This window comes from Tinamus guttatus, unplaced genomic scaffold (assembly GCF_059628265.1).
Source record: "Tinamus guttatus ecotype Peru unplaced genomic scaffold, ASM5962826v1 Tinamus_guttatus_pri_ptg000525l, whole genome shotgun sequence".
Classification (NCBI taxonomy): Eukaryota; Metazoa; Chordata; class Aves; order Tinamiformes; family Tinamidae; genus Tinamus; species Tinamus guttatus.
Genome location: NW_028289059.1, coordinates 2,313,609 through 2,328,531, shown reverse-complemented (window position 1 = coordinate 2,328,531; position 14,923 = coordinate 2,313,609). Strand labels below are relative to the sequence as shown.

At 37.8% G+C, this 14,923-nt stretch overlaps 1 protein-coding gene across 1 annotated transcript in view; it reads right to left on the bottom strand.

Annotated features, from left to right (window-relative positions):
* The window catches only part of EYA4 (EYA transcriptional coactivator and phosphatase 4), a 125,078-nt gene that overhangs the window by 34,205 nt on the left and 75,950 nt on the right, over positions 1-14,923 (bottom strand). Inside the window, exons 3-5 of the mRNA XM_088533892.1 lie at positions 9,863-9,987; positions 8,552-8,620; positions 3,828-3,920 (exon numbers count right to left, since the gene is read on the bottom strand). Coding sequence (XP_088390018.1) covers positions 3,828-3,920; positions 8,552-8,620; positions 9,863-9,987 — 287 coding nt within the window. The remainder of the gene's footprint in view (positions 1-3,827; positions 3,921-8,551; positions 8,621-9,862; positions 9,988-14,923) is intronic.

Below are 14,923 nucleotides of genomic sequence, written 5' to 3'. Positions count from 1 at the left end.
TAAAAGATCCTTGATTTCTCAGTACAAATCCATACAATTGCACACTTCCAGAACAAATATTTTAGTTCATGTGTGCTGTGTAGGGGCATGATAGGGATGTTTGCGGCTAAATTCCCTTTTTTACTGAGTCTACTTTCTCTGCAAACTGCAGTTCCTGGATGATGTGTTCCCTGCAGGGTTTCTGCACCCTCCAGCTGTGGGGAAGTTAACAGTTTCTGAGAAAAAACATACAAGGTGGAGATTCAGAAATGCGAATGAGGGATTGGTTGGAGGACAGATGTGTAAGGGACAGTGCCTTGGACTGGAGGTCTGAATACAGGGTTGGAAATGGAACAAGGCATGAAGGTACTGGCTGAGAAAACTGCCTACGATGGCTGTCTGAGATGGAGAAACAACAGTTGTGGATAGAACAGGACAGATGTGGAAAAAAAGCAGCAGTACCTGTGCCTCTGAGGCACATTGCCAGCTAGAGCCTGTCAGAGCTGAGGCTCAGGGTGTATTCCAGTCCCAAATAATGTTGGTCTGCAGAGGAGATGACAAGGTAACTGTCAGCTCTTAGCAGCTATGTCACTAGCTCAAGAGGCAAAGGTGGCTGTGAAGAATTCATATGACCGTACATCGTGCTGATGGCGAGTGTTGAATTCCGTATAGTCACATGCTGGAATATCTTATCTTTCCATTACACATATGGAAAACTCTGTGCAAAGAGGCTAAGTTAAAAGGATCTAATTTAAATAATGAATCACAACGTATAAACACAAGGTAACCAAAGGTTGCGCAGCAGTGACTTTTCCTAAAATCACCTTCATATCCTTCGTATTTCTTTTTGATATTTGTGTGTAATAAATTCTAAATAGAAAGGATGATGGGAACTTCAAATGTCTCTCTCACCTCTATTAAAATGATAAAGTTCTCAGACTAATCCACTATTCTAAGCAACTTAAGTATAAAAATGCATGTGTTAATGATACTTGATGATGATTAATGATAGTTAAATTCAAAACGTATGAAAATGTTCGGTTTAAGACTCTTTTGCAGTTCTCCACATCCTGTAAACATCCACCCCAAAAAGCATTTACTACAGGATCACAAAGACTCAAATCATAGAATCATAGAATCACAAAATCATTAAGGTTGGAAGGGACCTTTAGAGAACACCTAGTCCAATCCCACTGCACATGCAAGGTCACTTAGAGCATGTTACACAGGATTGTGCCCCAAGCGGGTTTTGAAAATGTCCAGAGAAGGAGATTCCACAACCTCTCTGGGCAACCTGTTCCAGTGCTCTGTCACCCTCACTGCTAAGAAATTCTTCCTTAAGTTCCTGTGGAACTTTTGGTGTTTCAGTTTGTGGCCACTTCTGCTTGTCCTATCAGTCGCCATCACTGAAAAAAGGCTGACCTCATCCTCCTCACTCCCTCCATTGAGGTATTTGCATACACTGATCAGATCCCCTCTCAGCCTTCTCTTCTCCAGGCTGAACAGGCCCAGCTCCCTCAGCCTCTCCTCATAGGGCAGATGTTCCAGGCCCCTGATCATCCTTGTGGCCCTGCACTGGACTCTCTCCAGCAGCTCCACATCCCTCTTGTACTGTGGAGCCCAGAACTGGACACAGCACTCCAGATGTGGCCTCACCAGGGCTGAGTAGAGGGGCAGGATCACCTCCCTCGACCTGCTGGAGACGCTCTTCTTAATGCACCCCAGGATCCCATTGGCCTTCTTGGCCACGAGGGCACACTGCTGCCTCATGGTTGTCATCCAAATACAATATACTGAAATGGATTACCAACTGCCATTCTTTGAAGAAAAAGGAAGATGAAGAGGGGTGCACAAAATGATTTCTCTACCTTCTTAAACCATGCAAATAAGCAAATATTTGTATTTTCCCAGAAGTAACTTCACAGAGTGATGAAACCTTAGCTTTGAGTATGAGCTGCACTACCACAGCTTGGGTGAGACCACTGGGACAACTTTAATTTAAATGCATTAGATCCACATGGTTTATTTTTCAGTTTAAAAGTTGTTTTGTGAGCCTTCATATGCCAGGTTTCTTACTTAGGGTATTTACCATGAAGCATGACTTAAGTCTAGAATATTCAGTAAAAACCTGCAGGTTTATCATCATGAAACATTAAAGTCAGCATGTCCAGGTATTTCTGACTAAAAACACTAGGGAAATAAACTAGTTTAAGTGTTCAAAGCTTCAGTGTTTATCCATGAAAAATCAGTGTGCATCACAGTTACCTGTGAGGTCTAGTGTGTCTCTCCTGCCATAAATCTTGCACACATTTTCACTTTCTATACTAAAACAGATCATCAGGTACAGAGCTGTCTCTACCTTATATCCTGCTGTGCTTGTGCAGCTTCTCACTCAGCGTTAGAAACATCATAGGTTTTTACTGTCATTTGAGCATGGAAATAAATTTTAATGCATAGAATACTTGAAGGAAAGAAATTCTACATGGCAAGACTCTCAAATGTGTCCTAGAACTAGGAGTTCTGTTTTTACCCACATCTCATTTTATAAAAGTTTATAATAACTTAACTAAATTGTTCCGTATTCACCAAGGAACTCTTGTGTCCCTCTGACCCATATAGGGCAGGCAATATCCTGGTTAGTGATGTATATGTCTACACATCCGCATGAAATGAGAACATGGTTGTTCTGAAAGCTGCAAGAACGCACTAGCATTATGGCTTTGTCACAGCTGGGAATTACACATTTATGTAACTATTTATTAGGAAAAATAAGTTCAGTGCTATGCTATGCTACACATTGGTGTCAACTGTGAATAGTGTGTCTGAAATGGCATCTTTCTGTTTATTATTTATTGTCATTTACAATCCAGTAAGCTCCCAAAATAACTACCAAGTTTAAAAAGTGTGTTTTTACTGTTCTTTACCACCTCTGCCACAAATCTGATCCAAATAGATTATCTAATTTGCAAATAACAGTAAAAAGCAAGAATGAAAATAATGCATTTAATTTTTATTTAAGGCTCAAGATGTTACAAAGGCAGCTCTGCGTCTTATTCTGAGGTGAGGAAGACTACACATTATTCAGACAGACTATTGATCTTCCCACTTTGAAGGAGCACACTCGTTTATTTCATACTTAAGTTTGTGACCTAAGAATCAGGCTCATTTTTTATTTGAATATGCAAATGGATAATAGACAAAAATTATTAAGTAAAGGTCAAACTCTGGCCTTTTTTGGAGGAGCTGATTGTTTCTAAATGTCATAAGTGCAAAGATCTCAACACTTCTTTTGATGTTGGTAGGAACTAATGGATGATTGGCACCTTGGGAAGTTAAGCTGCTATTCAGGTAACTAAATATGAATTTGAGATAGCAATTTTTGACACCCTTCATGAAAATGTTACTTGGCCATGTTCTATATGTGAAATGCAACTCAGAGATCTTACAAATATGGCATAGGCTGATAGAATTTCACCAGCAATGCCAAAATCATACATGGTCAGACATTCTATAATCTGCAATCACTACTAAGACAATTTTAGGATATAGTAACAACAGAGCCAATGTTTGTAGCAACAAAATTTGTAGTAACAAAAAGAAGCTAGAGTATATGAAAGACATTATTAAAATAAGATTTCTGCATACAAGAATGGTCTTAGTCACTAGTAAACTTTTTTTAAGATAATATCTAAGAAATTTTATGAGTATTATTATTATTTGGTATTAAAATGTTACTTTATTGTAGCTTTTAAAAGATTGATTCCATGCAGTGAAATGTTCATTAGTGAGGGTTATTAAATGCTATATTAATGTACATCTAATTATATATGATCTTATTACGGCTTTACCTGACCCAGTAAAAGTGTCAAGTGATCCATCTCCAGTTGTTGTTGTTGTTTCACTGCTGTTCATGGGCTCTGTTTTGACTGCAAGAAGAGACACTACATAGAAGAATAAGTAGACATGAGATTTTACTTCTAAATTTACCCCAAAGTCCTCATGCCCATTTCACCAGTAGCAGTCCAGCTAGAACAAGCATGCGGGGTTACAGCTTAGACCTTCATTCTGCTGTGTTACAGAGAATATAGCACAAGGACTTGGGCTGAAACAGCTATTCATCTATCTCTTTTTGTATCTGTGCATTCGTCTATCTATCTGTTAGGTTTGGCAACTGCAATATCTTCTGGGGAGATTTCGATTTAAATCTACCTCATTCTAACAATTCCCTATGAATAACAGAAAGGAAGGAAACATCAGCTGTCAAGGTATGTAGCATGTAACTAAAATATTTTTGCCTGACAAGTGAAACAATAATATGGTTTCATTTTCCTACAGAACCAAAACACTTCCACAGGGCCAGCCTTCTCCCATTTCCCTTCCCTCATTTTCTGGTGTGTGTGTGTTGGGGAGGTTGTTTTTTGTTTTTTTTTTGTTGTTGTTGTTTGTTTTTTTTTTGTTTGTTTTTTGTTTTTTGTTTTGTGTGTGCTAGCTTATTGGCAAGATATTTTCCATAAGCTGAGAGAGAAGTAAAAAAGGAAAAGAACAAGAAAATGAAAAAGGAACCTGTAACTATAGGACAGCATAGATGACAGACATGAATAAATCAGCTTCTAATTAAAAGTTCCCAAATTAAAAATTAAATGTTAACAAATATATATTAAATGTTACCAAAAGTTTGGTTCCACTATGAACTTAAAATATTTTTCATGAATCATCATGCACCCATATCACCCAAGCTTTAACTAAAACCATCATAGGGGCTGTATAAAATCTGTGTTTTATATCTAGTTTAACATGTTATCTCAAGAGACAATTTAGTGTGGACTTTTGTACTGGAATTTGGGAACCACTCTTCTAATTCGCATGGTAAGAAACAGTACAGAATACACCATGGCTTTTATTAGAAGTTTGATCGCCTTCTGTGGAAAACCCCAAGAGAGCATCGTAATTGCTTGGAGAAAGTCCACTCAGGTTACCACATGCATCGGTGACCGCTTACAGACTCATGGATCACTGCCTGGAGGGGCACGGATAAGGACCTGTGTGCCCCTTGACTAAAGTCACACAGCAGGTACTGCGGTATCAGGGACAGCCTGAGATTTTAAGAGAAACCTGCTGCGACTGCCAAGCTGGCAAGAGGCTCTTCTGGCAGAAGCAACATGTGGCAAGGCATTTTCTGCCAGCTAGTTAACCAATTCCTCCCACAGACATTGGCAAAACTGAGCTGATCTGTCTGCACCCATACTTGACCTTGGTGGCAACAATAAAGGGTGGGAGAGGTTCGCCTCCCGAACTGACAACATATTTAGAAGTTATGGCCCAGATTCAACTTGCCAAAGGTTTTGCAACTCTTTTAAGAATGTATATCAGATGCATAATAATTTCCCTCTATGTTCAGCAGACACACAGCAGAACTTCAGAGGGTGATTCAGTCCACGTGCAATTTGAGTTGTCCTCTTGAGCTGATGATCATCAGTCTTAAAATCTACAGCAGAGATGATGGTAGATAGGCTAAATCTAGGAATTGGTGTTCACATGGGGAAAATGGCCAGAAAGGGTCAGAAAAAATTCCTTGTGGTGCGAACACAAGAAGGAAGGGATCAGGAATTGTAAATTTCCAAAAACATGGTGGTTTCCCAGAACAGATGAATCCAATGTGAGTTAGGTATCCTAAAATAGCACATCTCATAGCCAAATTGCTCAACAGCTTTCACATCAGCAAGTCAATTTGGAAGTTACAGATGCTTATCACTGTAGAAGTGACCTATGCTAAAAAAAAAAAAAGCCTGGCTGGGTAAAGTACAGACTAGTTGAGCACAGACAGGATTTATTGGTCTCTGTGATGTACAGGATGTCCTACAATGCTATCAGTGCCACAGTGCTAACAAAACTGAACAACTTCTTCTTATAAATTAGTTATGTTGCAGCTGTTATCTTTCCCTTTCTTGTGAGAGGTTAAAAATACCTGAATGCACGTGCTTTTTACACGCATGCTTCTTTTCATTACCCTTTCTCTTTAAAATTTGCATACTCATTGCTCTGGATGAACTCAGCAGCAGGATATTAAATGAAAATGAAATCATTATAGAAGAATTTTAGCCACATTTTTTTTTCAAGCTGTTGTGCCCTCCTTATCCTTTTGAAGGCCTTCACTTACTGACTGTGAGGAAAAATGGTGACAAAAATCAAAGAAACTGAATAAATTTATTCATAAGGGTAGGCTACTGTTACTATTTTCTATTTAGATGAGAAAAGCATGTTTTTACTTTCAGCAAGTCAGCAAGATATACATTCAGGAGAAGGCTTAGTGGTCATTCACCATGCAGTAACAATTACCTTCTCCAATTCTCAGGCCTTTCAGTCATATGGAACATGTATTTTTGCTTGAAGCACAAAAAGTACAAAATTAATTTTACCAATTGGCCATATTTTTTTATTTAGCACATCAAGAATGATAAATTTTATTATGCCAGGCAGTTTTATCTGCTCTGAAGATCTTTGATCAAATTTTACTTTATATGATATACAGCTCTTCCCTATGCAATTTTTTGGCATTAATCTACATGAAAATACCTACTTTTCAGGACCTTTAGCCAACCTCTATTCAAGGAGACATTCCATTACTGCCAGTGCTTGAGAGCCATGACCTTTGTTCTGTATTGCATCCAGAAAGATGCTTTCACATGTGCCTGTTTTCTTTAACTAAAGCTTCAGCAGGAACTGAGGTACTTTAGAATTATCTATATTTCTAGTTATTGCCAGTTCTAGTGCACTTCCACTGACACAAATATTCATTGTATTCTTCTGTCCTTGTCAAGTAAAAAAAAAGATCTAAAACAAAATAAAAACTCATTTGTGTACTTAACAAAGCACCCCTCTATACTAAGGAGTGAAAATGAAAACAGAGTTTTAGGAACAGTGAAAATGAAAACAGAGTTACTATGTCCAAGGTTGGACCAGCAAGAGTGACAACGGGAAGCAATGAGAGCAATTAGAGGAAACAAGTACTGAGTCTTTAAAAGCTCATGCAGAACAACCACCCAGGCAGCCTGCCGGGGAAGGATGCTCTCCTTCCTTGTAGCAAGCTTAAGGTTTTCCTAAGCGCGGAGGCCAGTAAGACCGAAGCGATGTGGGTAGCAAAGAGCTTGTGAAGCCAAAGAGCTAGGCGAGCTGCAGAACATCTCACGGGACAGCTAGCAGCCTCCTGGCCAGCTGAGGCTTGCCTTAATGCTGCACGAGGTTTGGAAGGCGAGAGACAGCACCTAGTTTGAGCACAGCATCTGAGAGGAAGGGTTGCAAAGGCAGTAGCCGTTCTGCAGAAGCCAAGGAAGCCCCATAGCACCTCAGGAAGGAACAGATGATGGCACACATTAAGCTGTGGTTAGTTTAAGCACATAATATCGTATAATGATGGACATACTAAAAAGTGCAGGTATTGCACAGATTGGTCTCCCCAGGACATACTCCACCAGAAGCACAGATTAAGGTTTCTACTGACACAGGAAAATCAAATACTGAAGTGACCCCAGTAATGCAAAGACTTCCCCACTGGATATCCCACACTCCTGGTAATTAGCAGCTGAATTATTACCATCAACGTTTACCTGAACATGCTGACAATTTGATTGAAGTGACAGGGGACAAACTAAATTAGCTATTTTTTTCTTTAAACTTAAATTCTTCTAAATGAGCAGGAACATTCCCACAATATCATTTTATTTTCTAGTGAAAAATATACTTTTGTGCTCAAGTCTGAACTTGTTTTGACCAGCCCTCTCAGGATACGCAGCTCTCATGCATCAAGCTAATATTAAAGCTTTTTTTTTAAAGGAAACTTTTTACATCTTCCTTGCCTAAATCTGTGCAGCTTAAGCACATATGCTTGTAGATAGTCACAGCAGTGCATGTTTACACTTAAAATTATTTCCATAGTTGCGGTAACAGTATTGCATATATAATTACTACAATGCATTATAACTCATAACAATTAATAACACACGAGAGGAAACTCAAATAAAAAAGACAGCTAGGAAAATTTGGCCAGAGGTTTGTAAAGTGGCAAATTACACAGTATCACACTGGATATAAGCTATAATAATAAAAGTAGTAGAAGTAATGTCAACCTTGATTTTTGATCAGGTAATCATGCAATTCTGCATCTAAAATAAAAGCAAAACAAATTGGCATTCCGTGGAAAATCTACTGATCTGAACTTTCAGAGATGATGAGTACTAGCAGCTCCCAGCAAAGTTCATTAGCACTGGGCTCTCCCATTCTCTCAGAGCAAGTATACAGTTAACCTACATTACAGTCAGTTAAAATTTGCCTTGTTCATCAAATAGCTTTCAATGGATGGTAAGATAAATATTTATTACAACTTCCTTCCAGTTTTCTGGCTCTGGGAAAGGCCTCCAAAAGGGGGCCTCTAAAAAAAAAGAAAAAAGCAACTGAAAACAAAATCCCAGCATGTAAATGTCCAAACCACGGAACAAAAGCAGACCAAGAGAGATGCAGCACAGCAGTCACAAAAACACACCACCACACACATGCACTGTACCAGGATCTCTCATACTTGTTGCAGAAGAAGGAGTACTGCAACTCAGCAACCAGTCTGCAGTATTTAAAACGGTCATGTTGTCTCCTGAGAACAGCAACAGTATAATGGTTCATTGTCTGAACGTCTGTTCAGTGTGCGGGAATATTCTCCAATGCAAGTAAGTGTTTTTGCACTTCAAGCCAAGTCTTTTAACTGCGCTGTATTGTTTTTATGAGTATTATTTCAATTGGTTTATTTATGAAAGTATAATACAGAGGCATATAGTTATTAGTGTTCTTTAAAGATAGGCTTGCAGGTTTCCCCTCTCTTTATGCTAGAACAAGCATTTTATATAAAAATATAAATAGGTCGAACCTTAGCGGTTCAGCCTTTCTTGGTAGGACTCTGTCCTCTCCATATACGCAGGCACTTTTGATTGACATTGACAGATTCTTTGTTTTTTTTTTAGGCAAGGTTAAGTGAATAAAATGCTTTATATTGTGGTCAGAAAGAAAAAGCTATGAAGATTTTGGTGCCAAGTATTAAAATAGACTATAGCATATAAACTCCAAAAAAGAGATCTGAGAGTCTAGCTTAACTTGTTATCAGTGGTGAGACTCTCGCTGATACCAGCAGGGCTGAGGGTCCATCTCAGAACATTACACCCTTCCTCCCACTGCTTCATTTGGCAAAAACCATTATCTGCATAAGAGATACTGAAATATCTGTGTTTTAGCTGAACAGTAGTGGTGTCCCTACAGGAATGGGGCATTAATAATCAGCAAGCTTTACAAAAACTTTAAAACCATTTTATGAAAAACTTCATTATCTTCAAAGAAACAGAATTAATGTCTTAACCGTGCAAGGAAATTATCTCAACCTGCGCTAGTTACCAGTTCTGACACACTACTTTTGGCATAGATTTTAAATTAACCAAAAGAGGTGTATCTATCTCCAAGGGGTGTTCAGTGTATAATTGTAAATGATTACTCAGCAATCAAGTAGAAAGCAGCAAAGGCAATCTATTCCAAGATACCCACAAAGATAACCAAGTCTAAACTTCCTCAAGGGAATCATTCCAAATTTTTTATTGGTTTCACTTTTGAATATTTCTGCCTCTCAATTCAACTGGTGCAAACTGGAGAACTGGTGTTGGGAGCTAGCATATTTACAATGGTATAAAATTTACATTAACTGAGTAAAACTTCAGGCTAAATGTCTTTATTTTTGTTTGTGCTGCAAACTGAAGTGCAAATTTAAAAATGAAACTGAAATGGTAATTTAAAAAATATATTTAACTGAAATCTAGCTAAAACCTTCTGTGCACCAGAGATATCTTATACTTACCTCCAGTTCCATTTGTTGTAACTGATGTACTGCTGAGATTGGATTTATCCAGTTTGGAACTACCCGGTGCATCACTACTTCCAACAAGATTATGAGGACTTGCTAGATCTTGCATTTCCATAGACCTGTTAGAGAAGAAAGCAGTAGTATTTAAATGTATTGTCACCATATTTAAAGTAGTATTTTTAGACATGGACGTTTGTAAGGTAGCTAGATTTACAAATCAGCACAGGGTCTACTGTGGTTTTCATTGCTCTGTAACAAATATATATATGCATACATGTATGTGTATAAGTTTTAGGAGTAAATGGATAAACTAAGAGAAAGTCAGTCATTACACAGCAGTACAGAAAAACTTCTGACTGACATTATTTGTATGCCAGTCCCCAACTGTCACTAAATTCACACTAAATTGTAGTAACAGAGCTTGCACATAAAAGAACAAAGCCGTCATGTGCATCCAGAAGCTTCTTTAAGCTCACAAATACATGCATTCTTACTAACTTGCTGTTTTTTCTTCCAAGTCTAGGCAACTTGCAAAATTCCCCAAAGGCAAGAAACAGAGTGGATACAGATCACCGTGGATTTCAGTGACACAACAACAGTGAGGGACTGCAGATGGATTTCAACTGGGGACAACAGACATGCCTTCCTCAGACGCAGCAAACAACACACACAAGAAGTGTTAATTGTTACACTGGCATCAAACCCATTTTCAGTGTGTGCTCCCCTTTTCCTTGCTTCATTTCTAAATTATTTACATTTTTTTTCCCCAAAGAAACACACAATACGCTATGCCTAAGCAAATCTGCAAGTCCATCTACAACAGAATTATTTACCACATGTATGGTACAAAGGGCAATATTGGCTTATAGACTTGTAAAAATCTAGTATCATTCCACAAGACTGAAATGACTAGGAAAGAGATGAACAGTTGGGATAGTTCAGTAGGTGTTCTGCAGTGGCCAAGCTCAAAGGTAACATCCATCACCTTAGGTACTCATTGAAAGTTTCTCTTTGAACTGTCTATCTTCCATGCATTGCACAGATTGGCCTGAGGGAAAAAAATATATATTTTCATCAGATATGTGTCTGCCATCTGAATCCGTTTTTCGCTCCAAGAAAACAAAGGAGAAAGAGTTTTGCGCTTCTGATACATCTACTAGTTCCATTAGGTTGCCTCTTGTTACACTCATGTACCCCAGGACACAGATCGAGAGCTTTCATGTCTTGAATATCTTATGGTTTAGGAAACATTGCATTAAAACTGGGAAAATAAAGCCCATTTTCTCCAGTAAAATCTTGGATCAAGTCTGAGACCCAGCAGTATTTTTTTGGCTGAGCAATCTTCCCCAAAACTGTTTGGTTTATTAGTGTGAAGCTTATTTTGTTTTACAAAGGTCATACACCAGTAGGTAAGAATTTTATAGCAATCTTCAAGGAAAAGCAATGGCACAAACTGAGATTTGAACTGCCTTAACACAGATTTCATCATCTCATTGCGTATACATTTCCTCACATCTGTCAGCAGTTCATTCGATTTCTTGTCTACTGGAAATGCGAGCAGTGTTGGATGAAACTAAATGAACTCAGGTGGTTTACTGTTCTGTCAGATTTTGTTTGGTAGCTTCTATACAACAAGGATAGCAGCTAAAGGCTAAAGAAAGTCTGTGAGTTTCCATCTTGTATGTATTTAAGGGAGCAAGAGAAAGCTACACAAATAAACAAGGCATCCTTCACTGCATATACAGCTTAATAGGCTCCTTGTGCTCACTTAGTAGTTGAAGTGTCATGATTTCCTGTTCAAGTATGATCAGAGATGCCTAATGGACAGCTCTAACTCAAGAAGTTTATACATGCTGCTTTTTTCTTGTTTAACAGGAAAACTGCAATAATTTCTCTCTAGACAGCTATATATCACAGCTGAAAGATACACGTATATCAGCAACATTTCATAAGCAAAATCATTAACTTATCTAGCTACTAGCAAATATAAACTATTTGTCTCAAGTAAGTTTCATGCTCAAATGAATTAGATTTTTTTAAGCAGAAAACTAAGTTCACTGATTTTTCTTTTTCAAATAAGTAAATATTTGAATATAAGCAGATCTGACATGGTAAAAGAAAGTTACTGTTTCATACCAATATGGCACCATTTGTACAGTGAAGCAGCAAAGTATACCACCTTACATTTGTTTCCTATGCTCAGCATCCAGCAAAAGGCATAAACATGGCACCTAAGCATGACTGTAATGCAAGTGAGTCCACCAATCAGTGCTATCTTAAAAACAGCACATCTACAGATAGAAATTTTAGCTGGATGTATAAAAGATACTTTGCACTTTAGGGTGGGCAATTATGGACAAAAAGAACATCCAAAAGGATAAAACATTTCACAAAACCACTTGTATATATTTACACTTACCCTAGGTGCTCTACCCTCTGTGAACAAGTAATGGGATTATTTTTATATATCCTTTTGTGTCATATTTATTCAAGTGCACATGTTACCTTCTGTGTAACAGATTTCAATTCACCTTTCTGGCTACTTTTAGTTTATTTTCAGCCTAAAATTTCTCAGAAAGACATAATGGACCTACCACAAATCTGACAATATCACTACATAAAGGATTCAGGAAAAACATTTAATAAAATGGATGAAATAATTCCAACATCTTGAATTCATTTTTTTCAAACTAAATGTTTATCAGACCCTTGCTTTCACTGTCTTAATCAGAAGCAGGTTGGGTTCAGTATGTGTTTTCCTGCAATAACCGAGAAAAAAACAGAGAGAGTGATCTCTGAAGGACCAATTAATACTTCTAAGTGCATGTGGTTACTTATTAAAGACTGTTTTCTAGTATATGCGGTGTGTTTCAATTTAGACAGATTAATGTCCGTTGTTAAAGCCGTTTGAACAACTACATCATAGAAGTTTATTTTCCATTTGTTACTGCTCTGCCATACATCTGACTGAGCTACAGTTTCCCCAGTCTTGCTTTATCTCGGACCACTTTTTAGAGTAATTTAACAAAATGTATGTTGAGGTTTATCAGAACGTTTTTTCTGAAGAAATGGGTTGTTTTGCAAGAAATTCTTTTACATTTCTCTTGACTGCTTACATGAAGAGTGTTAGTATGAGTCTAAGCTTTTGAGCAAAAACCAGAAATATGGACAATGTAATTATCTTTTACTCTGCTTGGCTAAGCTTCAGGTGTTTGAAAACTGGCATTTCCACGTGCTTAGAGGATTATTTTAGAGGCTTCCTCGAAAGGTCTCTAAAACTTCCTATTTTCACAAAACATCCCTCCCAGATCCCAGGCCTCAGCTGTAGCCTCAACAAATCACAGCAGTGCTGTGATCTTGGGGCGTCCATGTTAGGTCATGTTTTGTTCCCTGGCTTGAAGTGATGTCTTTTCAAGTGGTAACTTAGGTTTGGAAACAGCATCCAAACTATCTGTCTTTACAGTGCTGGCAAATGGACAGAACTTGTGACGTATCTTGGACTACTGAAGCATGTAGCCCAGCATCATAATCTAAACCTTCCTGTGTAAATCCACAGTAAAAGTGCATCGAAAGAAGGACTGGTAGGCAGTTATTTAAAATTTAATCTTTCCATGAAGTTTCTAAATTAGTCTAAAAAATCTTTTTAAGAAAATTATATAGATTTTTTTTTTACTAGACTTTACTAGGGCAAATACACATTGTCTATCTTTTCTCCTAGCTTTCCCTGTTTCTCAACCTTATTCTTACCGGTCCCATTTATCATGCCTACATCTACAGGAACAGTATATAATGTAATTAAAAATAAGTTACACTAATCTTTTAACTGAGCATTAATAAAGAAGGCGGAAAGATATGCATTCTGGATATGTTTTTTGAGAAGTACATACATAGATGTAAATATGTGTATGTTAACAAACAACTACATGCATATTTTTAATACTTTTCTGGTGCTAAACATACGAACATACACGAATCTATATATGAATGCACAATAAAAAAACTTTCCAAGGTCTTTTAATCAAGGACTCGCAAATAGTGTAGCACAACACATGGCCTAAGAAGAACATGTAACATTTTGAATTATTATACTAGTCCAAACACACAAGTTAATAATCTTTGCTTTTCCAGGCGCTTTTACTCTGTGTATGGCAGCCTTTGACATTTTATACACTGTAAAAGCTAATAAAAAAACAGCAAAACTGAAGAGGTAAATTTTCTCCTTTGACATGATTCCCAAGCTCATCAACTCCTGCTTTGCATTTCCTCAAGCTTACCAGCTGGCCACAATATCAGCTCTTTTCCTTTACCAGGTACCATCTTGCAAAAGCATGCCCCAACATTATGCAAGTTCTGGGAGCCTGCCAGAGAGTTGGCAACAAATAATACTGCTGGACACTACCAAGACCTCCTCTATACCCTCCTTCAGCCCTCATGTCTTAACTTGTAAAGTGATCTGATACAGCCCTAAGAAGCAGTAAAAGATGTCATGTTGTATGGATACAATGAGCAAATGCCCTTCAGAGTTTTATTTTATTACTTAAAAAAAAAGAAAATAAAATCTCAAATTTTTGCTACCATTTGGGAATGGAAGGTGGCTTCTAATGTGTAATTTCTTCCTTTCATGGCTTGGTAATTAGGATGTCAGTTTTCATGTTAAAAAATGGGAAAAATAAAGAAAACATACCATACTGATCTTCTCAAAATACTTTATCTCTGTCAGATTACAATTTATGTCAGATAAAGGCTATCACAGGGAGGAAACCTTAGTGAAATGAAGAAGGGAAACATAAGTTTTCTACTGTATTAATAAATACCCCAGAGTTAATAAATAATATAAATCCCAGGAGTTTCAGCTTAGCAGAACTGTAACCGTAGAGTAAGAGCTGCACTTACAGCCCTTATGAATATGGATGACTCGTTACAAACTTGCATCTCACGGTGAGAATTCCCAGTGCTGAAGTTCACGAGTTCAAGCTCACAAAGAAATAAGCTCTACCCAGGGACTGCAATAGCAGCACTGTGCGCTGGGCAGAGGAGCCTTGAGGAGCAGGGAGG